We start from the raw sequence: 25,614 nt of genomic DNA, 5'->3' as shown, positions 1-25,614 counted from the left end.
CAAATCCCCCACAGCCCCTGATCTCTCTAGAAGATTTTCCCAAAGATGAACATTTGCAAAAATAGAGACAGTAAGAACAAAGAATGAGTGATTTCACTTACCGCAGACGTTCTTTCTCCATCCGGTTATGGGTAGGCCCTTGGCAGCACATGCCCTGAAGTAAGAGGAGAGGGCGGCACACATGCAATCCTCACTCTTCTCGCAGTTGCAGGTGTCAAACATACAGTTCTAAGGAAAACCGAAAAAGTCCGCTCTTAAAATTCAGCAAAACCCACAAGACGCTTAAAAAATGAAATTGCTTCAGTTGCCTTTGCAGGTATGCTGTATAATGGGGTGTGATTAATACAGTAGTAGAGACTCAGTAACACCATTATCTCTTCCCTATCCTGGTGTGCAACGCAGCAATAAGTAGAAAGCATGAGTATCACGACAGTAGAAGCAACACAATGGTTTAAATCAACAATTTCAATATCTGTAATAGTCCAATGTTCAAGACTTACAGCGTAATAGGTGGCAGGGTTCACCTCAGCATGGCAGCTAGCAAAGGGTCCAGTAGGGTCAGTCAGCAACCCACACCAGTGAGAAGCGAACTTCTCTGAAATAACAAACACAGAGACATTACGGACCTCGGTTTCACTGCAGGCACATGATCACCTGCTGCTTATTCTATTAACTGAACAGGTTTATGGTGGAAATCACAATTTGACTTTAGGTCTATGCATGTTTCTTGTGGCTGTTCAAAACAGCGATGTAATCGACCTTCTGTTGGAAGCCCTAACTCGTCCAAAAGAGATTAGATTTTTTCCCCCCTAAAATGACTCATCTCCAGCTCAGGTTGGTTTCATTGAAGTTAGCTCAACCTGATCCACCTCAACCTGATCCACAATTTAAGGGTGTTTAAAGCACTGAAACGTTGAAAGAGATATTTATGGTTAGTTACGAGTGGCCATTCACTGGAAGGTTTGAGCTCTGGAGAACCGCAGAAACAGGTCAACATTGAATAATGCAAGTGGGATGTAAACCTCCAGGATAGATTAGCTCAGCTATGGTGAGAGAAGTCAGTCTTGTTGTGTGCTCATCTGTTAGAGAAAATAATGAAACCAGCTGAATCCCTCAAATCCATGCTATTAAAAAGGAATGGTAGAAGCATGAGCGTGGTGCTAGTAAACTAGGCAGCGCTTTGCCCACAGAAGATATTGACGAACAGCCAAGATCATAGGTAAGAACTTACAACAACCATCCATCTAGTTGACTCAAAATTCACTTGCCATTTTCAATGCTGAGAGTGCAGGGATTCTCAAAGATGTTTTTCACATTGGGGCAGCTCGCAGAAGTCTTCCAGGTGTTTGCAAAGGCGGCCGCAGTCCCTTCTACGATCCCACTGATGGCTGTGAAGTCATCGGCCTGAACGTCATTGAAGTTTCCACAGAGACCTTTTCAGGGAAGCAGAACAAACCATCAGATACTTTTGCACAATGCGCCTACTGGATGAGCATAGGGAGGAGGCGGGTACGGAGATCCCATTTCCTTACCGCAGGTTTTCCCCTGGTATTCTGGCTCCAGGCTCACATAGACCTGCATAATGGGGATCAACTGGATCTGAAGCTGGAGACCAAGCTGTGTCTGCACAATGATGAAGAAGGAGGATGGCCTGAAGATGGTGACATTGGCTGGAAATGAAGAGAACAGAATACTTTTTAGCAAAGAAGGTCGGTAAAAGAACCCAGCTCGGGAAGCTTGTTATGGGATATGACCACTTGAACAGTTTAGAAAGGTGATGTCGCCTGGATTTCCAGGGATATTTTCATTATTCTTTTATCTTTGTCACTTTACTAATTGAAATACCGGTTCACTTGAGTATCTAATCAGAGTTGAGGCTTCCCGCGTGCTTTATTTACCCCGAACACGCTTGCTGTGAACTGGTGGCGACTTCAGTCCAGTTTAAAATACCAAGTGTGTTTTACAATCTTTGTAACCTCGAAATCTAGACACTCAATATATGTTACAACATTTGCTCGTGCACTTCTTCACTATGTACAATCCATCGCATGCCTGACCCACAAATTTAACTCAAGTAAACAATTTTCACTTCATATTTCAGAGATTTGTGCCATTTTCTATAGCCATTTTAACACCATTCCCTTAACTCAGTAACTCCAGACACGTGAACCAGTTTGCCTCCTCAGAGTAAAAGCAGTAAACACACCCATGCCTCCCCAATAAAACATACTTCACGTGCCATATGCCTCACCCCTTAATGCCAGGCACTACGACTGCCACACCCCCTTACCACCAGCTCTTAAATCTTCCTGTCATGCCTTCCGATCACGTCTTTGATTTAAGTGCCTCGGTTTTTATTAAAGGATGGATGACATCCCTTAGACAGAAGGACCTGTAATGCGTTGACATGTTAAATGTCAACATCTCTTTATTTAAGTCTTACTGAAAATATGTCCGTTTGGTTACTGTCTAAAACCATTGTAAGGATGAAAAGGGAGAGGTTGCTTGGTTGAATTAATTTTTTTAATAGGTCCGATCCATTTTCTCGAACGAACCGAACAGCACTCGTGACCAGTTGATGCGGAAGCTGCCTTTTAAGAGGTGTAGGTACCAGACAGGAAGTAGAGGCGGATTGGCTACACAAAGGATGGCTGCATGTCAGCCACGGATGCTTCTTCCAAGGAGGGACTTACCCGCTGAGACGGGCAGCTGGGTGTATATCCAGTTCACAAACACACTGCCGCAGGGTTTGATAACAATGACCTGAAGGAGTGAAGAGAAAAAAGAGTTAGCCAGGCCCTTTTGAAGACCTTACACCAGCGCGGGCAGACTACACAGGCAGGTGTGCAAAGGAATGTCTTGGAAAGTTTCCAAAGTGTACATACTGCCCTATGTCGATAGTGGGCCTGTGCCAGCACTCCACCACAGCACCTCACGAGCAATGCAGATGTGTGGGCCTGATACTGTTTATGACTTTCCTTACACAAGCATACCGCCTCCCAGGTCACGTCCATTATTCAGCCATCTTCTGCTGTACTCCCCACCGCACACTGCCACACATCACCGCAGGGTTTAATTCAGGCCCTTTGGCGAGGCCTGTCCCTCTCACGTACCGGTCTCTCACTGATGCTTGTGTGTCGTAGAGCTTACCGTCTGTCCGTCATTGAGGCTGAGGGCGACACTCTTCAGGCAAGTCTCGCTGTCCGTCAGGCCGCACTTGCGCAGTTCTCCCAAGATAGTGAACGTGTTTCCTCCGCAGAGCTATTATACAAACAGCACAATTAGTAATCAAGTACGCCGAAACTTCCGGTCCTTACACCTGCATGGGCGGGGCTGGAGGTGGTTAGGGCCACCATAAGGCAAAGTAACCGTCCTCTTACAAGATTAGAGCAATGAAAACTGATACATATACATTTTGTTAATGAATTATGGTTAGATGCCTTCAAATATTCGCTTTTGTTTAAACCCAAGAGGGTATTTTCAGCATTGCACCCTAAACTGCTGCTGGACATAGTGAGGGTATTCAGTACCTGCACACATCTTTAGATTGAATGACGTATACCTTTGAGAGAACGTAGCTACAGTCTCCGTGCACGGTGTATCGGGTGGCATCATAGGTGGCTATGTGAGAACCTCCTTCGACAGAGCATGTCCCAGTACAGGGCTGTTGTTTGCAGCTCCACTGTCCTCCAGCGCACGTGCTGTACACAAAAAGAAAAGTTAGATACAGTTAGAGCTTAATTTGGGAAAGAATGAGTGCTAATGCTGAAGGCTCTGCCCAGAAGCCCGTGGCCAGTGCCACGAAATGCTGTGCCCTGAATACCAGGGCTGCGCGTAGACTTGAACCCACCCAGTCTCTTTAATCCACTACCAGACACTCCCTGCCCCTTTATCACACTCCTGCAGGTTCCTCTGTGACGGGGTTTCCGTCTTTCTGCTTTGTGTGTTTTTGTCTCTCTGGCCATCAAGGACATTTCTGATGCAGAAAAATAAGTGCTGTAAGAAAAAATGAGTGATGGTGGCCCCCACCGGCACTACCAGCTCAAATTAAGCACATAGTACAGTTCAACAATTGTCTGCGTCTGAGGCAATGTGAAAACACTACAAATAACCTACAGAAGTTGTAACAAATTAAATCATTCAGGCGAATAGGGTAGGATTTATAAATTCCCCTTGCACAGGGGCTGGTGAGTTTTCAGAAAGTGGCTTTCATCAACTTCGTCATATTCATGAAAAACTGCAACACTGCACAATTTCCCCTTGATGCTGTTCTTTGGCCAGTGGTCCAACAAATGCAAATTTATTATTGAGAAATTGATGTTAGGAAATGTTTGCCCGTTTACTGTGTTGATTGACTAGCACGTTCTGGAAACACACAGAGGGTCTAACTTTGCCTTTTGTTTTTGTCAGGTGTTTCCACCTTGAAATAGAGGACTCGTGGAGGAGTTGAGCAGCCCGCAAAACCACCCAGCACTTAGAACCTGCAGCAGAAAACCTCAAACAATTTTTACTTGCCTAGGTCAGATCCTTAGCTGGTCAGGCAATGGATTACATTTGTATTTATTGGCACTCGTTTTGCCAGCCATTTTAATGTGTTCATTTAAGTATATTTGTTTTTTTGTTGTGAATTTGCTCATTGAATGCAAAAATACATACACAAAAAAGTTAGTGAAGGAGACAAAAACTTTGAAAAAGTGGTTCACAACAGAGATTAGAAATCACGGGATAGAAAAAAGAGGTGGGTGGAGTAACAAATGGGCCAGTCCATACTCTCAGTCCTCCCTCCCCTCCACTGAATATCACTGTGCTTAAGGCAAATTGATATCAAAGCGTTGGGTGTTAGTTCACATAAACCCATAATGGTAAAAGCTCTTTCTCTTAAGCCTTTCTCACAGTCTCTAATTCATCATAATCTTAAACAAACAGGTATGTCACAGAATATGAGAAACCGCAGAAATTGCACACAGAACATAGCAAATAGACTCCATAGATCAACTCTAAAAGGAAACTACAATTTCAAAGAATGGTTACATCAAGGAGAGGAATAGCTGTATTGACAAAGGGAAAAATAGGTCAAGTGGAAAACCTGGTATATAGGATATATCGCATCTTTTGTGCAGAATGAGAAAACTCTAAACCCCCATTAAGGAGGTAAGGCAGGACACTTAAAGAGAACATTAGTACAAGGGAGTACTAAGAACAGAGCCAAGAATAGGGTGGAAACTGAAGAGACTTGGCTCACAAATCTGATATTCACGGCTATTTTCTTGATAACCGCGACCAACACAACAGATCCTAAATTGAGGTTATCTCCTGGAAAGCTTTGAAACATGCATGAGCTTCTCGAGGTCAGATGACCAGACACTATAGGGCTTTTTATTCTAAGAGGCAGTCCAACAGATGAATCACAACACCAATAAACCAACCATAAACTATTAGAAGCAGAATACTGATCTGCCAGGATATGTTAAGAGAGGAATGGATATGACAATAGATTGAACTGGAAATGAAGCAGAGCAGTAATAATAGGTGGTGAATTATTCGTGGGTAATTTCATAAGATAAGAGGGTAGCGCATTTGCTGCTTCCCTAAAGCTGCCCTTAGAGTGTGATCCAGGGCTGGGCACAGCGGCTGTCCACCGTCCCCTCAGCTCTGCTCCAAAGTCCAGGCCTGGATTCTCTGGGTAAGGAACTATTCATTCTGGAGTTTGTGGACATGTTTCTTCTAGTCATGGAGAAACGGGGAAACTAAAATGGCTTAAAGCAGTATCTCCCCTCCCCCCCCCCCCACACACTGCTCCTGGTTACTCATAACGGAGGCCTAAAGGTATTTAATCAACTAGCATCCACCTATAGTTCCTCTCTATTGCAAACAGCCTGCACAGATAGACGAAATTCAAAAAGAGGGGTATAGATGTATTGTCCACTTCTTAGGGCCAGACACTACATTTTGATATTAAGCCATTCTAGGACAGCGTAGTGCCTGGATCTCTACCTCTCTTTTTTGCTAAATCACTTAATTCAAAGAAAGTCTCTTGGCGATGACGAAGTGATGAGGAAGGAAATTTCATTTAGTGGCCTCCCCAAATACTGAAGAATAGGCAGGATATGGATAGGACAGACAGAAAACAGAACTAACAATACAGATAGATAAATTGCTGCTACCCACTCTTGTAGTGCTCAATTTACCAACCCCCGAATGAAAGAGGGTCAAGTGCTGGCATTAGAACAGGCGTCCAGCAGGCCACATTTGCAGATACCTATTCTGTGTGTGGGCCACTACTGCAATGTCAGCAAGGGCTGCATCAGTTCACTAGAGACTTTAGCACATGTTCTACTGCGCTGTTCACTAAGCTTGTAAATTGTGATATCATACCAATGTCATGGTCAATACTTAAATGTTGAGTAAGTACAGGAAAAACAAGTACGGGTGTTGGTGCTAATAGAAAAAAGTAATGAAAGAAGATTGTAGGAGATTTTTTGTGATTATACAATAAAAGAAATGCATATGAGTCGAACTAAAACTTGCAACTAGGAAGGTAAGTATTAAACATGCTGGTGGCAGATGCATCAATCATAGTATCCAACATAAATTTAAGTAGTAAATCAATGGAAAGACTAGAGGCTACTGACCTTTCCTAATATACTTTAAATCTGGCTAATACAAAATATGTTAATGTACACTCTTGAATAAATAGGCAAGGAGAAAAATATAGTAATTATCAAATTGTTTTCACAAATGATAGTGATGTTAATAGTTTTTAAAAACTAAAAAATATATATAGTTATATCTAAGTACACAAAATGATGCTGACAGTGTTGATTCTTCGAACGTTTCTTAACTCTGCAGTTGTAAGAATGCACACACTGGTAGCTGGATTCGAAGGTGGCTTATCACAGTTCCTCCTATTTCAATCATTTCTAGAAGTCACTCCTCTGAAAATTACATTAAACATTATTATCTGGAACAAACCCTGGGTCAACAATCCGTGCAAGATAAATAGTGGATTCCCAGATTGCAGTGGCTGAGTGACACTATCAGCAGGCTTACAATGCAACTCTTCCAGGGCAGTCACAGGGCACCTCCCTGAACCCAGGTCACTGCAGATACAGACGCCATTAACCAATGTTTAGCGTGAAGACTCTTGTAAGCCTAAAGAACCTGCATTCCTCCTGCATGAGCAACAACATCTGGCTTGGGACCCAAGGGACACGGGACACAGCAGTGGACACTGGATCCTTTTTACTTGAGACTAACTGTGGCTGTTTACTAAGGGGCCAACAGTGTAAGTAACTTAATGTAGGCCTCTAACCCTCCCTTTCTTTCTACAGACACCAAGAATCTCGCCCATCTATGCCAGGTCAGACAGGGTCCTCACTGCACCCGAGATCTGATGTTTCTGGTATTTGGTGTCTGAAGGGTTCGTGCACAGGTCTCTGGGAGCACTCACCTCAGGGCTTTCCATGCTGTGAACAACTTGCCCCAGCTTTGCGAAACAGACCACAGGATGAGACCTCCAAGGGCCACACCTGGATTCTGAATGGAAATCAAGAATCTGCATATGTACTCTTTAAGGGGAGTCCTTGCACTATTATGATTAGAATTGCAGGCGCTTTGCAAAACAAGCTTATTGTGCGTTCAGCAATGTAATACAATGAATGGATTTACCATGAGCCGCATGGGGTGGAATATGAAGTGCCCGTAGCATAGGTTTCTCCAGCATAGGTGCAAGCGCATTGGGTCAAAGGAATGCAGCCCGAGTTGTTGACGTCATCCAACACAGTTCCTGCAGCAAAAAATAAGACTGATGAGTGATGTGCCCATGATATCAGCACCACTAGTGTATCTGACCTTGACTGGTGCTTCCAATAGCTCAAAGAGATTGGTGCTTATGTTCACACACACACCTCACTGCTAAAGTCCTTTCCGTGTATACCCTTCCTAATCCATACAATACTAGCATGGCAAACATAGTTACATATTAGCTATTCCTGATCCTGGTTAACCAATCAAGTGATTTTAGTTTCTGATGCAGTCAAATATGGCAATGAGATGTTGGAAAAGTGGCAGCATCCCACCAATTCTGGGATTAAACGTGGCCTTGTGTTTGAAATCTGTCCAGTCAAACATGACCGGTCCGTGAACCATAACCTGCAGCTAACTATTGACAATAGATGATCAGGGGCTACTTATTGAAGGTTGCCATGACCCATTTGATGCTCAGCAGCAAACATCAAGCAGGTTTACAGATAACTGGGTACAGTATCACGGCCCACAGTATTCAGGGGCCAGCCTTATGTTGTAATGGATATGGTCTGATCATAGACATGGTAGCACCCACAGCAGACACTAATACTCCTAAGGGGATCTTTGGCCTGGAAGAGCTGGGAACTGACAAAGAGAATGTGAGCAGACAGCTATCCTACAGGGGTCTTTAGAATGTGAGCAGATTGCTCCCCTAAAGGGATCTTTAGAATGTGAGCAAACAGCTCCTCTGAAGGGGTCTTTAGAAAGAGAGCAGAAAGCTCCTCTAAAGGGTCTTTAGAAATAGAGCAGACAGCTCCCCTAAAGGGGTCTTTAAAAAGAGAGCAGACAGCTCATCTGAAGGGGTTTTTAGAAAGAGATCAAACAGCTCCCCTAAAGGGGTCTTTAGACTGTGAGCAGCCAGCTCCCCTGAAGGGATCGTTAGAAAGAGAGCAGACTCCCCCAAATCGGTCTTTAGAATGTGAGCAGACAGCTCCCCTGAAGGGATCTTTAGAAAGAGAACAGACAGCTCCCCTAAAGGGGTCTTTAGAATGTGAGTAGACAGCTCCTCTGAAGGGGTCTTTGGAAAGAGAGCAGACAGCTCCCCTAAAGGGGTTTTTAGAATGTGAGCAGGCAACTCTCCTAAAGGGGTCTTTAGAATGTGAGCAGAAAGCTCCCCTAAAGGGGTCTTTAGAATGTGAGCAGACAGCTCCCCTAAAGGGGTTTTTAGAATGTGAGCAGGCAACTCTCCTAAAGGGGTCTTTAGAATGTGAGCAGAAAGCTCCCCTAAAGGGATCTTTAGAATGTGAGCAGAAAGCTCCCCTAAAGGGGTCTTTAGAATGTGAGCAGGCAACTCTCCTAAAGAAGTCTTTAGAATGTGAGCAGACAGCTCCCCTGAAGGGGTCTTTAGAATGTGAGCAGACAGCTTCCATAAAGGGATCTTTAGAATGTGAGCAGGCAGCTCTCTTTAAGGGATCTTTAGAATGTGAGCAGACAGCTCCCCTAAAGGGGTCTTTAGAATGTGAGCAGACAGCTCCCCTGAAGGGATCTTTAGAATGTGAACAGACAGCTCCTCTAAAGAGATGTTTGGTCTGGGAGAGCTGGGAACTGACAAAGAGAATGTGAGCTCGAATTACCAGGGGGGCAGAAGCAGCCATCAGTACAGTGTTCCTCGCAGAGTTCTGTCCTCTCTGAGTTGGTGCAGGTATTTGCACATGGTGATCCGCACTCCTGGAACTGCATGTTGAAAGAGCATGGCATGGCTGAAATTGGGAAAAAAAGCAATGGTTATATCTCACCACAGTTTACTGCGCATATTTTAATTTATACACCAGCATACACATTCATTAAAAAAACACTACCGCTAGAGGACAGCATCAGCTTGTGCAGGACACACGAGAGAGGTGATGGCTAGAAAGGCAGCGAGATTCTGAGCAGAGACCATAAAGGAGTTCAGTATTGGAGCCTTTCAACACATTTAGGGGCATATCATCAAGGGGCGACGATAATATTATCGCCGCTTTAGAGCCCGTTTTCGGGCCAAAAGCGGCGATAATATTATCGCATTATCATCAAGAGCACGCTAGCGCGTGATTCCTTGACGTATCGCCTCTTTTTCACATGCCTCACCTCGCATCGATAATGAAATGCAAAAGAGGCGTGGCTGTGAAAACAACATGGGATAATATCGCGAAGGCAGCTTTGCGATATTATCAAGGAGGGTTAGCGATATATAAAATCGTGTTAAGTAGCCTTAATGCAGGAATTTAACGTCTGTTAAAATCCTGACTAAGGCATACCTAACATGGGGGGTGGATTGTGTGGCTAACACCACAGGCCCTATCATCGAGGATATCGCCATTTTCCACCATGGAAATTGGCGATATCCCAACTATCTCAGGAATTTTTATCGCCTCGGCGATGCGCGCTTTTGATAACGCGCTAACCGGGCGATAAATTCCAGAGATAGCCGGCGATAAATATGCAAGCGCTAAGCACGCTTTGCGATATTTATCGCCAGCCCTTGATAATATGCTCCTTAGCTGGATCTAGCATTTGACGTAGGACAATGCTACAATGTACGCCCATTTTATTGCATATTTAATCATTCTCCAAGTGGCATTTCTTGCAAGGGAAATGCAAATTACTGTTTCCTCGCCATAATGTTACTGTGAGAAAGCTGGAAATATCATATACTCCTACTGCAATGTGATCATGAAAAGATAAAGGGGTGGAGTAAATGGATGTAATCATCACACCTAAATTTTAAATATACAAAAAAAATGGGAACGCAGCAAATGGTGTTTTCTGTGGTGTCCCTGGTGTTTCAGTCATTACTAAAGAAATGGAGAAAACATGGACATATGTTGCATATCGGGCTAAGAGTTTATTCATTGTTCCTCATGCAGTGGACAAAGACTAAATAAACTTGAATTGAGAGACTGCTGTCAAGAATAGTAGAAAGGAAATCGCAGAATCTCGAGGAAGCAAAATAACTAAAAGCAAAGACACTCATTTGTTTAATGAACGAGATACTTAGTGTTTTAGTTTATATCATTTTCAAGGTACTGTCTGAGAAAACACAAGGGCAGGAGCAGCTTAGAAAGCATAAGTAAGTGTTTTTTGTGCTGCATCTGCTTTGTAAAATTTATAATTTTTATATTGTTACTGGTCATTGTTTGCTAAATCCTATGTGGGTTTAACGAAGATGTTAAATACAAGGAAAACACCTCCATAGTCTTTGCTCCGGCTTACCTCCTACACATCACAATTCCCATGTTATTGAGTAGACCTGGGCGAAGTTCTGCGAAGTGACCAAAAAACTCCACCACGCTACGTAGAGTTCCACAAGCGGCGGAGTGTGTGAGGTCATGCCGTTCGTGCTGATTTTGAGCGCCGGGTGTTTGTCCCGCGCTGGAAAATCAAAGCGAATGGCATCATGACAAGAGGGCGTTGCTTCTTTCTGCCACTCGAGTAGATGTTCTACTCGAGACGCAGCTTCCTCAACATGAAAGGATGTTTGTTCAATGTGAGCAGTTGAGACCATCCGCGACCCTGCATTGAGAAATCTCTCCGGGAGATGGCCTAGTGCTGGATTTTCCTCACTCTCGCTCTCCAACTTAACGTTGGTGAATGCGAGCGAGGAAAAAAACTCCGCTATATTCGCGGATCGTAATTTTTCGGAACTCTGCGTGCTCTGCAGTATGCGGATACCTCTGAAAACTCTGCGAACAGAGAGGAGTTCACCGCCGAGGCCTATTATTGAGGAATTTCTGAAGAGGGCTTTGAGATTTAGTCCTTGACTTAGTGTAGCTAAGATCTTAAAATATTTTTTTGTTTAATATCACCCACACAGAATTGCATTAACTAAAAACCAGTGGGTCATGCTGTTTTTGCATCTGACTTTAAAAAAGATGACTGGGGAATGACTTGCATTGTGAATGTTTCTAGTAATAATGCATCTGTCTTCAAACACGCCTCTATTCACGCTTTAACCGTAGATACTCACGGCACAAGTCAGCTGTCCTCCAGTTCTTAGGGGCTCCGCCAGCATGAGAGCACTGCCGGGAGTACTCCGAGAAGGTGTGACACAGGCAGGAGGAACCTTGAGGATCGGTGCACTGGCACATGTCCTTCACACAGGCTTCAATGTAGGCGCTGACACCAACAAGTGAGTTGCAGCTCTGGAATGCAGGGCCAGTAAGAATGGCCTCACATTTGCTTTCCTGAAAACAAAGTCCCAGAAGGCATGAGACGTTGGCCGTAACATGCATAGAGAATAAAAACATCATGGGGCAGATTTATTATTTTTTCACACAACGCAACACATTGCAGCAAGACAAATGCACTGCAAAAAAGGAAGAGGGCAAGTATGTGCCATATCTATCAAGATGTGGTATATTCTTGTCCTCTCCTTGCGCTGGCACAATCAGTACAGCCTGTCACAAACACAGACACCCTTGCTCTATGGTGCAAGGGAGCCTGATTTACATGCAGGATTGTTTTACTGCAGAAAGGTACACATTCCTGCATGAAAACAATCCTTAGAGCAATTTCTTTCTTCTAAGTGTTCTGCAGAATACAGCACATTTAGAAAGAGAAACCAACTAGGAAAAATAAAGATATTTCTCCTTGTTACGCCTCAAGTTCAGGTGAAATGCCAAAACTTACAAAATCGGTGCAGTTGGTCTGTGGAGCAGGCGGTGTATCCTCGCACTGTTCTGTTGGGCCATCCATCTTCTGCAGGTTTCCAAACTGGGTTTCAGTTATTTGAATACCTGCAGACCAAAGTGTACACCACGTTACATATGACTTTCGTGTTTCTTTACTGATTTATGCTCAGAGGATTATGTGATTATGCAGCTGCAGCAATTTTTGCATAATTATAGATTTGACAAATTTGCCATGTAATCTGCTGTTTTTACCAAAAACAAATTGTCGCTCAAAATGCTCAAACATTACTAAAGACACAGCAACACATGTTTCTGTGCGGTAGAAGGCCCTTTGCAACGGTTGACCGGTCACCTTTCTTTAGCTTTGCTATGTTTCGGTGTTAAACTGGTACTAATGAGGTGAAACCAGTTCCCCGACAATGATAACAGGTGTAAAAAATGAAGAAGAAGAAATTAAGTAATACTATTACAAAATGTGCCACACTACGCCATATAATATGCCTTTTTATACTGCCTAATTTACTCAAACCTGTCGCATAATGTGGCCCTCCCCTGCCGCATAATTCCAGTTTCGCTGATTATACTTCATTTTATAGAACTTGGACAAAAAGAATATCCCTGCACTTGAGAACATTCAATAGTCTTTGGCCTCATCCTGAAAGCCCGTCGAGTGATGTGCTATGAAAAGTGACCTCCACAAACCCCACGTCAATTAGCATGTAACCCCACTGTTGGGTGTGAAGTGAGCCATTTCTTCCATCAGATTTCAGTATATTATTTAAGATTTATTCACACCGTTGCCTAAATGGCTTCATAGACCTGAGTCATGCTCCTTTAAATAGAAAGGAAGCCAGGTATGTACCACTTATACATGCTCAGTCCCTGTACAATTGCAATACTTTTCCATGAGTCTGGGCACAATTATTCTCAGAGCCCATCCCAATGGCCTGATGGTGGAGCTCACAAACTAACAAGCATTGACAAAGCAAATAACTTTGACCTATACTAGAACTGTAGACTTTGGCAATGTCTTTTAGCCATGCTGCAGAGCAGGGATACTGTACAGCATGGCTAAAGGTTAGAAGAAAAGCGCTGTTTCAAGGGTGCCAGCAGAGTGCTTGGAGAAACTCCCAAGATTGGACTGCTTGCAAAAAGGTGCATCTGTGCAGTGGTGAGCCACAGCAGGTCACCTTCCTCCCAACCCTGGGGTACTTCTGGCCTCCAGGAACCGCAGCTGCAGCTCACAGGCCCTGCTGGGGCCCCTTCTCGGTATTAAAAGGTGCAGATGATTGCCTCTTCCCAGAAGTAACTCTGAGGAGAGTGGGGGGATGGGAGTGGACATACGCATGGATATACAAGAGGACATGTGTAGTGGAGAGCACAGAAGCACACCTGCTGACCACCGTGGGAGGAAACGAATGATATAATATTTACCATTGGACAGAAACTCGTTTTCGGAAATGCCATTGTAGTCTCCACAAAGCCCACAGGTTTGGTTGGCGTATTTGTCGTCCAGTTCGAGCTGTATCGAGAGAAAGGAGAACAATTAACTGGGAGACTTGGCTTTCGGTGGTAGAAGACCAGAGTATTGATGTAGCTTTCGAAAATTTTTGCACTATTTGGTTTTCTTGGCATAATGATTTTTTTGCCCCCTTCCATGTGACGTTTTTATAAAATCAGCAAATGTTTTCATTGAAGTGTCATTTCCATGGTATACTCTCTTATTTCTATCAATAAAATCAAAATATTTATTCAGTAAGATAGCTATGTGTAGTTAACTGTTTTGTTCCATCGAGGTGTCCATGTGCCTGTGGCTCAAATGACCAAATTTGTCATTTTTTGGGCCATGCTTGTCTGTAAATCTCATGCATTTTTCCTTTATGGAGGCTGCTCCTCCTTGCATGGTATAAATGTGTGATTCTCAAAGTTCTCTGAGACTGAACGTTCAACTTACATATGCAAAACAAAAACCTCCAGAAATCATGATTTTGTTAGAGTTTACATCCTCACGAAGTGCATTTCCAAGTTCAGAAGTCTGACTAGAATAAGAAATTTGTACAATCACAAATTTAGGATTCACCCCTTATTTGTAGAAATTCCTCAGTGGGTCTATCAGAAAAAGGAGAGCAGCAACCAGAAACTCATCAGGGGGGGGGGGGGGGGTACTCCCATTTCCTTGCCAGATTACAGTTTTTTCACAGTTTGATAGAACCCTAGCGGCAAATTATGACTTTATCCATTACACCCCGACCGACTGTGTAAGGTCATGACAGAGGCCGCCAATGCTGTACTTACCAGGAGGTTGTCAGCTTCGTTCCACATGACGACCAGGCCTAGCTTGGCACTGACTTTCACGTAACTTCCATGTTTCTGAATCTGGATTCCAGACTGGCTGAAAGGTACCAGTATTCTGAAGGACAGAAAATGTTTTGAACTTTGTGTGTCATCTTTGGATAATGGTTTCAATTTCAATATTAAATAAGGATATTAAGAAACGAATGCACACTGCATATACACTGACAACTTCCAAATGGCGATTAGAGGAGAAAAATAACACTGTACCAGTTATATCTTTAGAGAGAAAGATGCAACATGGTCTTTACTGTCACTGCCGAAAACCTCAAGCTTAAAAGTCGAAGTAGTATTATCCCTATTTTAATGACTCTCCCTGAACTAATGACTCTCTTCTACATATGTGAAGCAGAAATGCCAGAGAAAGCCAACTTCTTAATACGTTCCTTTGTTTTATATGTTGGATTCCACAGGCTGTAGTTCTCATCCTAGCTCTATTTGTAAAACAAATTAACTGACTGCTGCATGCACGCGCCACTAGTGGATGTTTAAAAGGACATCGGCCCTGACCACGCCTTCAACCTCAGACACAAAGAAATCTGTAGTGCACTTCCCACCATCCTCAACATCACCACAGCTGTATTTCCCAAAGCATGGAAGCACACAAAGGCCAGACCCCTCCTGAAGAAACCCTCCGCTGACCTCAGCGAACTCAAAAAATGCTGACCCATCTCACTTCTCCCGTTTTCCACCCATGTCCTTGAGAAAGTCATCAAACACTGGCTCACTGAATACCTAGAAAGAAAGAACCTACTCAACACCTCTCCATCCAGCTTCCACACCAACCACAGCACAGAAACTGCCCTGATCGCCACAACCGACGACATCAGATCCCTCCTCGACCAAGATGAAACAGCAGCCTGATCCTCATCGATTTCTCAGAGGCATTCGACACCGTACCCCACCACACTCTCGTCAAAAGACTCCACCACATTGGGCGATGCCTTCAAATTGATTGCATCCTTCCTAACAGTACTGAACCAGAGAATCCGACCTTTATCTCCAATCCCAAGACCATCGTCTGCAGCGTCCCTCAAGAATCATTACTCAGCCACACCCTCTTCAACACCTACATGTCACCACTGGCCAACATCGTCCTAGCCCACTGACTCAATGTAATCTTAAATGCAGACCACACCCAACTCATCCTCTCACTGATGGAAGAACCCACCACCACCAGAACTAGCTTCCGAAATGCCATGATGGACGTCACCAACTGGATGAGGACCAGCTGTCTGAAGCTCAACACAGGCAAGATGCAAGTGGTGATCCTTGGAAAAAACACCTCACGGTGAAACAACACCTGGTGGCCTGTGGAGCTCGGTTCCACACCTACAACCAACAGACCACGCCAGCAACCTTGTAATCATCCTGGACAGGAAACTCACTATGAAACAACAGGTCAACACAACCTCCTCTATCTGCTTCCACACCTTCTGCATGCTCCGGAAGATCTTCAGATGCATCCCCATCAACACTAGGAAAAGGTCACACAAGCCCTCTTCACCAGCCAGTTAGACTATGGAAATGTACTCTAGACTAGAATCACCACCCAACTCCTCAACAGACTCCAGACTATATAGAACACAGCCACCAGACTCATCCTTAACCTCCCCAAATGGATCACACCCCACCTCAAGAAACACCACTGGCACCACATACAGTAGAGATGCCAGTTCAAGATGCTGATCCTCACCTACAAAGCTCCCTACGACCAGGGTCTAGCCTACATCAATCACTGCCTAAACTTCTACCAGCCTACCAGAGAACTGCGCTTCACTATTCTCACACTTGCTCACGTCCCCTGCATCCGCCTGAGCCACAGCAGAGGTCGTTCATTTTCCTACCTTGCAGCCAAGTCCTGGAACAACCCCCTTCCACCTACAAACAGCACCAACACTGGCAGACTTCGGACTCAAGACCCTTCTTTTAGACTAGAGACTAACGAGACCTCAATGCCTGGATACCCCAAGGGGGAAACAGCCGTCTCCACAAATACTGATTGATTGATTGATTGATTGATTGATTGATTGATTGATTTATTGATTGAGTGATTGATTGACAGTTTTATATCATTGAGCATCAACGACCCCTGGAAGATATTTTCGGTGACATACACCACTAACACATTTTCAGTACAGTGCCGAGGGAACAATAATATGCCTAATGTTTGCCTTAGGACCCTTAAACTGTGTGACAATAACACTGAGTGTTTGGATAGTAATAGTAAACTGTAATATAAACAGTAACAGGAAGTGCCACATGGAAACATGTTGCTTTATAATAAATCTGATCAACAAGCTTGTCATACGTTCTAAAATCTCTTGATTGCAGTACGAGGAAGGCTCCTAGAGTACCTTTAAGTAGTCCTTTATATGTCATATATTTCATAGGTGCGTCTTACGGGTGGCATGATGAGATAATGACCAGGAATAAATGCGGATTCTTATGAGAGAGGCATGTAATCAAGCATGGAGTGGCGTTTCTTCTTCTGAACAGCTCTCATCTATTTGCAATATTTGGCTGGGCGACAACCACACATGCAGCCTTTCCTAGGATCATTCACATTGCAATGGCGTGACTAGGGCGTTAATCTACTTAGCAGTGCATAGAAAGGAAAACAGGGGCTGACACAGGGGCTTGCTTTAGAAACACTGGTGCATGGTATACTCAGAATATAAATGTCAGGAATGCCAGTTTGATGTAAGTGCTAGTAACAGTACATATCAGTCATAGTTCAATACTTACGGGTTCCCGTTGAACAAAATGGAGTTCTTGGTGATTTCAATGACTACTCCATCGATCATCATCGTCATGTGACTGATGGTGGTGACGCCATTTTCCACCGTTCTTCGGACCTGGATGTTGAAGTCTTCGTAGCTGCTCTTGCAGTGAGAAGAATATACATAGTTGCAGGTGCCTGGGAATTGGAAGACATTTCCATCGAAGGTTTTGAAGTGAAAGTTTCCCCAGGTGCTGCACACTTGGCCATTGTGAGCGGTGTTGATTGCTGGAATGGAAATCATGACAATTATTCTGTGATCACTCACCTCTACAAGGACTACCAGACTGTGTGGTTAGGCATACTTTTCCAAGTATTGATACTCAGTTTAAGATTGTGCTTCACTTGTTTGTGTGGTTAGAGTTTTATGTTCACTTGGGCATGTGCTACACTTTTCAGTAGACTCCGCTCCAAGTCTTCATATGTGGAGTTCACTTACCTGTCTCCAGCTTTGCACTTTGTCATCTTATTCATAAACCAGAATGCTTCTTACTCCATATACCTGACAATCATTCAGTTGACTTCCTTTCCTTTACCATAACGACGCTTTTGTTCTTTTGTATTTCCATACTAACGAATATCGGAACTTTGAGCTAAGCATAACTACTACAGAAATAGAGACTTCCGACTTACAAAATGAAAGTGTATTAAGAGCGTTTAAGACATCAATCAATTGATTGGACTGTTTGCAAAACCTGATCCTATACATTACCCTACATTTTGGCTAATCAATGACTTCAGTTACTGTGTCCAAGGGACAAACAGTAGCAGATGTGCACGGGGCCGTAACGACACGGAACTGCCTTTGCCACATTTTAAAACGTGATCGTAACATCCCACACAATGCTGCGGTTCATCAGTGTCTGAACTGTGTCAATTGAATTAGCTTGTATTTATTGCCACTTACACACCAGACATGCATTAAAACAGCTAAGTATACGAGGTTTCCAGATCTTAAAGCACATCACCAATTAATTTTGAGAAATACAGTAGTTTGGGGTGAATAAATTTGACCAGATTCCTTGAGAGAGAAGAAGTAAGTTTGGCCAATACAATATAGTCCTTAAGAGCATTACAAACATCATTGCTATTTTACATTCAATGCATATTCCGTAGCTGAGAAAGCTTTAAGTCGTGTTATTCCATTCTGCTCTACTATTGAACGTTGACAGTACATTGTTTCATACCTGCAATTTTTCAAGTAGGTGTATTGGCATATTTGCTTTGTATTTCTAATATATTTGATCAAGAGTTTTTTTGCGCTAACTTGCATTGTCATCAAATTTCAATGCACTATTGTTTACTCTAAATCTATTCAAAATCATGAGGCTTTACAAAAGCCTTGTTGGCATTCGCCAATTCTATCATCAACACATCATTTAAGATTGTGAACCCTAATGTTTAATACTTACTCTTCACTACTGGAGTAAGCGATGAGCCTGTTATGATGCTAATTTTCTGAGATGATGATGATGATGAAGACACTGAGTCATAATCTATAGCAAAAGGAAAGAAAAACAGTGCAATTTAGAGAACATATAGAAGATGTCTTCAGTGAGTTGAAAGACGGTGATGCTGATGGGCAGTGGCTTTCTGAAGAGTTTTCCCTTAAAACCCACAGTGGCAGGTATACTTTGGCAGACACACTCCTCTGGCTGATATCTCCTCACCTCAAAGGAGAAGAAACCAATCAAATGTAAAGTTTTAGGATTTAGGATTATGAATTTCTAACTATCTGGGTATTGGTTTCTTGATACCTTAAGCACTGACCTGAGCAGCATATCCAACCCACAAGCAGATTCTTACCATTGAAACAAAGGTGACGGATCCGATGATTTCTTGTGCTGACTTATTTCATCTATGTTCCTTGTGTTGGAGGAAAGATTGACCTTCCCATGTGTGCTTGGGTGTGGTAAATTGGCACCAGTCGTGGTTGAAAGGTGATTGTTGGGTCAGTGCTTTGTGATGTTGATACCTCTGCATTGCCATGGGGCCTTAACTTACATTCACATTTGCAACTGCAATTTGGCCACCAAATAAATTTGTTTTTGCCACTTCTAATAATCCTCTATGAACTGTTTGCTTCTATCTAAACATTGCAATGGTCCACATACAATCAACAGAACAGGTGTGGACACTTTTCAACAGATGGTAAAGTCTTTACCGTAGAAGGCTGGACTTGGCTGATTCTATGGCCTCAATGCAGCACTTACAGAATGGACAGCTTTTCCTTAAATGGAATCCTTGTGCTCTAAGGTAAATGTTTAAATGATCAACTTTACCCAGATCCAGACCTCATTGAATCGACTCTAGGAGGTTTTAAACAAACTGATACATTTTCGATAACACTTCATTAGGTTTCTTGATTTTGATCAGTTTCATAATATTATAAAGGAGCCTTAATAAATGACTCCAAACTATTTTTAGCCCAGAGTAAATTGCATCATTACTTGTAAGTAATTGTTTATATAGGTAATGGAGCACAGGATTTAAAATCATCTAATCAGATTTAAAAGAAATTTGTGGTACATACCTATTTGTTGCTGCTGAACATTGTCATCCACGCTGACATCGTAAACGACATCATCGACTGTTTCAGAGTTAAATTGTGCAAGGGCTGTAAAGAGAAATAGTATGAACGGTTATACATAAATCAGAAAGACGTAGCAATTAAGATAAACATGAGGTAAATGGAGGATGGGTAAGGGGAAACATCATTGCAAACAGCACCTTACAGGTATGACGGAGGTCAATAAAAATAAATCTACATCATATCGGCTGTCTATCTTTCAAATTGGTCCCATTGTTGTCGAGATTATCACAAATTTGTTTTTCGTGTACTTGTCCTATTTTTCCCAAAGAGCGGAACTCATTTGCAGAAACAGCATGCACACTCGCTACACCCTGCCATGCTCCTGCCATCACCTCCCTATCATTAGAGAACAAGTTCTAGACAAAATCATTGGGAATATAAAGATTGTGGGTTTGACAGATTTTTCTCCTTTTGGGAATGGAAGCTCTCAAAGGCTATCCAGTAATGCATCTCCTTTGCCTAGGCGCTCTAGCCACCTTCCATAGGGAGAAGAAGATAGGCTGGCACACCCAGTGTCAACGTGATCTGGATGAGTGCACATCTAATTTGCTGTGCCAGTCACACCACACAGAACATGGTAGCTGCTGTAATTGTAGACATAGCACAATGTTACCACCATTATTTGTTCCAGCAGTAGATCTAAGACAGAACTACAAAATGTATATGTATACGTTATTTGGCAATTATGGTGCAGCAAAATAAATCACTATCGAACTGATAATTCAGTCAATATTCTGGGGAAACCTGCATTGTATATGCCCATTATGGAGCATAGCAATGTTCAAGAAAGTCGGTAGAGTTTCTACATAAAATGTGAATATTTGGAAATGAGAATACTCCTCGAATGAAAGAAAACACTTAGTAAGAAAGTCTAAATACGAATATTTGAAAATGAAGAACCACAGAGAAAACGAAAAAATCCATAGCATGAACGGAAACCCCCAGAAACAATGAGAATCCACAGATAAGACGAGAAGCCACAGAACTGAGGAAAAACCCTTGAATAAAGACAAAGAAAAAAGACATCCGTGGGTGAATGAAAACCCAAAATTAACATTGAAGATTTTGGAGAAAGCCTGTCCTATTTATTAATGATGAAGATAATTAATGCAAGATCACTAAATGGCGACAGAGGCTGGAGCTTCTATTGTGCTTCTTTCCCTGGAGAATATACATATGTTGGTTGTTTTTAAATAGGTGGCCACAGTAAGTAAAGCCTTGCAAGAAACTTTTTAAGAGGGCGCATAAAATAACTTCTGGCATGCAAGGTGACCCAATATGACCTCACCGAGTAAATGAAAACATCTCGAAACAAGGAGAACCCTTAGATCTCATATATGGCAAGAAAAGAAGGACTCTGCAGAACGACTTAAATGGAAATATTGGGCACCACTCGGTGAGTGATAGTTCATTTCACACTCTGCTCTTTGCTAAAATAAGCAGTATTACTAGATGACTTTGAACAGTCTCTGTTTTTCAAGATGTAGTTTGCAATGAAGCTCATGGAAGGACAAAAGCAAACATGAGTGGCCTGATGGAGTTCTGCCAAGGAGAATCATGCCATAGGAGGTAGGCAACTTGCTGCTTTAATGAAGTGTATCACAGAGTAGCCACGTACACCCCCAAAATGTGGAGATTGGTTGCCACAACAATTGTTCTATATTTCCATAAGCTTTTAGGAGTGACAAAGCGCAGGTCACACCCCCAGTCTGAACGATGGGCCCCAGCACCTATTGAGGATGTAAAATGCGAGCTTGTTGTTTGCTTTGACGGTCCCGAGAACAGGACTCTATTTGGGGCTCATTTCACGCGAGGTTCAGCCATTTGCAGGCTTAGGCGTGTTCTCTATGTCACTGCCTGTGTCATGTATGCTGCCTCGCAGACTGTCCGTCCCAGTGATGGGCAGTTAGGTTGGCAGTCTGGGCCAAGTTAACATGGTTCAGTTCTTCAGGAAAGCCCCATTTTTTCGCATATTTTATTTTTTTATTATTTCATGGACCAAACCAGTCGACTTCCAGAGGCACTGCGGCTTAAGGATACAATACATTTTACTTCCCTAACATTCCCAGGTTTCATTCCAGTGCCCTGCATTAAGTTCACGTCCTATGCACAGTGGTAATGTGAATATTCGAAGATTTTCCTGATCAATAATCTAACACGCCGTCGCAGTCAGGAAGTGGCACCTCCCTTCCCAGGTATGTAAGCTCCATTAAAACATAACTAGCAAGGCTGCATTCCTGCAGGCGAAAGCTGCAGGACAAAGGGGCAGCGCAGGACAGAGCTACAATGAACCTACATGATGGAAGGGAAGACGCTGAGGCGGGAAGAGAACAGGGTTGGAGGTGATGAAAGGTGATGATAGGGAGACATGAGAGCGCACCAACAAGAATGCAGGTGCAGAAGCTGAAACATTGAACAAAGGGTCGTGTACGGTACTGACGAGTGCGCTGAGAGCCCCCCTGGGTGACGGTCTAGGGTACCAGGGCAAGAGGCGCCTCTGAAGGTCACGTGGTCCGCCTCCGTATGCGCCCAAGGGCGCGTGCTCGTTGTCAGAGTTCAGAACTGAGACCTCCTTTGGAACTTCCGCCTGTTCTCGGCACGTGGAAGACCACCCAGTGACCTAAAGCAGTCTAATGTCACTGAGGCATGTAAATACTTAGAGCCAGGTATCAGCGTGTACTGCCTGTTGGATACGGATCTCGCTCTCAAAGGCGAAATGTGCTGAAATTATTGTTCTACATCAACATGTGATCATTAATCAATAACTTGAGAAAATAGAGACATCCTTCTGTGTTTTTAACGCTTCTAGAGCTAGTGCGATGTCTCTGCCAAGGTAAACGGAGTCAGACTGTCCCTGAAAGCACTGTGAGGAGGAAATCAACTTGATGCGGAGCTTCCGAGCGGAACGCCGCACATTCCTCGTGCACGAACAGTAAAAGCAGATCGATGATCCTGACAGGAGGGGCCCGGCTCCGGGACAAACTCCGATGCACGCACTAACCATTGAAGACTTTTACTAACATGGCGTAACCTACATGACAACGGATGCGCCGGCGAGTGGATTATACAACAAAACCACATAGAAGTGCTGTAGGAGAGGTTTAACACGTTCCGAATATTTGGAACCGTTTGTGGCTGGCTTATGTTTAAGCCCCAATCCGCTGCGCCTGTACTAACAAGGTTAGAGGCACTCCGTGGATACCGACTGTAAAAAACGAAAGTCAAGAGATGTAGAAAGATGCAGCCACAATTACCATTGGGTAAAGTTTTAAAACAAAAACAATTACGCTTCATTAGTACAGCAATTCGTGTTCACACACGGGCTGCTAAAACGGCATTGAGCGTGAAAGACTGTAGTGCGTGAATTAAAAAGACGGACACACGGACAGCAGAGTTCCTGGGGGCATCGCGTACCCTCTTTGAAGGCGCGCAGCGTGTGCACAGTTTAAGCAGATAGCTAGCTTTCAGATTCCCAGAGGAGACAGCGCTCGGGAAAAGAGGGTCCGATATCAAAGGGAGAGGCAGCGCTAGCTTCTCGTGCCAGCCTCCATCATCCCAGACACCGTGCTCCTCCTCCCTGTGCTCCGCACACTGGTCCTCGCTCCAATAGCACCCCCTCCCCTCCCTTTGCGCCTTAGGAAGAAGCCCCAAAAGCGCTATATCTGCCAGGCCCTGGTGCCTTAGGGGTGGTGTCGGCAGATACATATCATTACAGCGTATCTGCGAGACTGCAGCAGCCTACTTGGTACAACGCGCCGTTCACACAAAAAACATGTCTTACACAGAGACGGGCGAGCCAGTAAAGGCTCACCTCGGGCGGGGTGTCTTGGACCAGCCAGTCCAAAACGAACCAAGCTTCCAGGCGCTTTTTGCCTGTCACCCATCTGTAACGTCATGCGCCAAGAGTATAGACAACACTAGCGTTTGCTGTAAATCAGAACAGAGATACCCGTCAGGTGGCTGAATTACACAGTATGAAAGCAGAACACCTGAGATCAGACCGGGCAGTCCCGCGTGACCAAACGTTGAGATGCTATGCAGGTATCTGCTTTCACGGAGCCCCCGCTTTTATTCCTTATTACACGTGAGAGACCCTTCACACACAAGAGTTCAGGATGTGAGCTGTACATACACTCTCCTCTGTTTGATTTGACAATAATGCTGCTCCTACTATAAACAAAATCCAGGCCACCTGTAGAGGTCACGTGACAACTGACTTGCCTTTTTGTCATTAACGGCATTATTGTCAGGGACTTAGATCATGATTTAAAGCCATCACTCTAAACAAATGCTTCTCGACGCAGGGATAACATCTGATGTACTGAAGTGAAATACTTCCACATATAAAGGAAATAGTCTTCTTGAATGTTGAAGATAATGTATCATATTTCTACTGTGACGTTTGCCGCACAATTTACATGATAAACATTTTCGGAACATGACTCGTGTTCTCAGAGCCAAGCCAGACCCTTGGCTTATCTCTCTGTCAACTTGTCATTTATAGTTTTACAAATCGAGAGGGCTTCACCTTGGGCGACATCTATCAGTCAAATAAATTGCTGATTGGCCATTGGACGATGTACTTGCCATATGGGAACGCTCACTGCCACTCTGTTAGCCCATCTATGAGCAGCAAGGAACAGATAGGATAATAAAACAAAAGTCCCTACAATGGTCATTTTTAAGCGTGTTTCCTTAGTTTCTGATCCTCCTCCTCACACACATTCATCCTAGAGGACTATGCCTGGCTATCACAGCAGCTCCAGTTTTGGAGCTTAGAAATGATGTACCATGGGTAGGCATTTTAAAGCATCACCCCCAGCTAAACCCATTTAGCCGCAGATAAATAAATCTATTAAGTAGCTATGCTGGAAGACCGAACATTATGCCGATTTCGAAAATAAAACTCGAAATAAAACGTGTAAAGGCTTTTCTGCTTCCAAATACAAAATAACTTTATTTCCAACAGTCCAGCGCGTGGGAATGCGGGGAAGTGCCTACCTTTTTGTTGGAAAGAGGCGACGGCCAATAGAAGGACCCATACTGGCGTTTGGACCCTCCAGCGCGCGCCCATCTTCCCTGTAGTTCGGCCACGGAGGTACCGAACTGGAGTTGGCGAGGAGGAACGATTCACCTGTGCCCGAGACCAGTCTTTTATACTGTGTGCCAGAGGACCTTGGCATCCGTCCCGTGTTGCTTCACACAGGTCGTCGGCGGGGTGGGGCCGAGGGCAGCTCATTTTTTCCCTGGTGCAGGTGCACAGGTAAACATAAGATGCTAGTTCCTCCTCCCACTCCCTGGCCGCATGGGCTAAGTGTGTTTGCAGTTTGGGAGGGTGTTATTTTTTCAAAAAAATGTTCTTTCAGAAATGGAATTCAGGGAGACCAGCAAACGCGGAGCAATCTTTTATTTTTGTCCCCATGACATGTCACACAACTCGGCAAATGGAAAAGAAAGCAGGGCGAGACGAT

The 25,614-nt window shown here is 43.7% G+C and overlaps 1 protein-coding gene across 1 annotated transcript in view; it reads right to left on the bottom strand.

The window, feature by feature from the left end:
• The window catches only part of LOC146860907 (mucin-5B-like), a 74,059-nt gene extending 48,754 nt beyond the window's left edge, over positions 1-25,305 (bottom strand). The window contains exons 1-17 of the mRNA XM_085644902.1: positions 25,145-25,305; positions 20,084-20,167; positions 18,963-19,046; positions 17,517-17,778; positions 14,712-14,826; positions 13,851-13,938; positions 12,415-12,521; positions 11,753-11,969; positions 9,381-9,506; positions 7,669-7,786; positions 3,563-3,701; positions 3,151-3,261; positions 2,694-2,763; positions 1,533-1,670; positions 1,269-1,433; positions 501-595; positions 102-228 (exon numbers count right to left, since the gene is read on the bottom strand). Coding sequence (XP_085501028.1) covers positions 102-228; positions 501-595; positions 1,269-1,433; positions 1,533-1,670; positions 2,694-2,763; positions 3,151-3,261; positions 3,563-3,701; positions 7,669-7,786; positions 9,381-9,506; positions 11,753-11,969; positions 12,415-12,521; positions 13,851-13,938; positions 14,712-14,826; positions 17,517-17,778; positions 18,963-19,046; positions 20,084-20,167; positions 25,145-25,217 — 2,119 coding nt within the window. The 5' untranslated portion in view covers positions 25,218-25,305. The remainder of the gene's footprint in view (positions 1-101; positions 229-500; positions 596-1,268; positions 1,434-1,532; positions 1,671-2,693; positions 2,764-3,150; positions 3,262-3,562; positions 3,702-7,668; positions 7,787-9,380; positions 9,507-11,752; positions 11,970-12,414; positions 12,522-13,850; positions 13,939-14,711; positions 14,827-17,516; positions 17,779-18,962; positions 19,047-20,083; positions 20,168-25,144) is intronic.
• Positions 25,306-25,614: the final 309 nt, after the last annotated feature.

This window comes from Triturus cristatus, chromosome 3_1 (assembly GCF_964204655.1).
Source record: "Triturus cristatus chromosome 3_1, aTriCri1.1, whole genome shotgun sequence".
Classification (NCBI taxonomy): Eukaryota; Metazoa; Chordata; class Amphibia; order Caudata; family Salamandridae; genus Triturus; species Triturus cristatus.
Note: the sequence above shows the minus strand (reverse complement) of the source record. Positions and strands in the feature narration are given on the sequence as shown.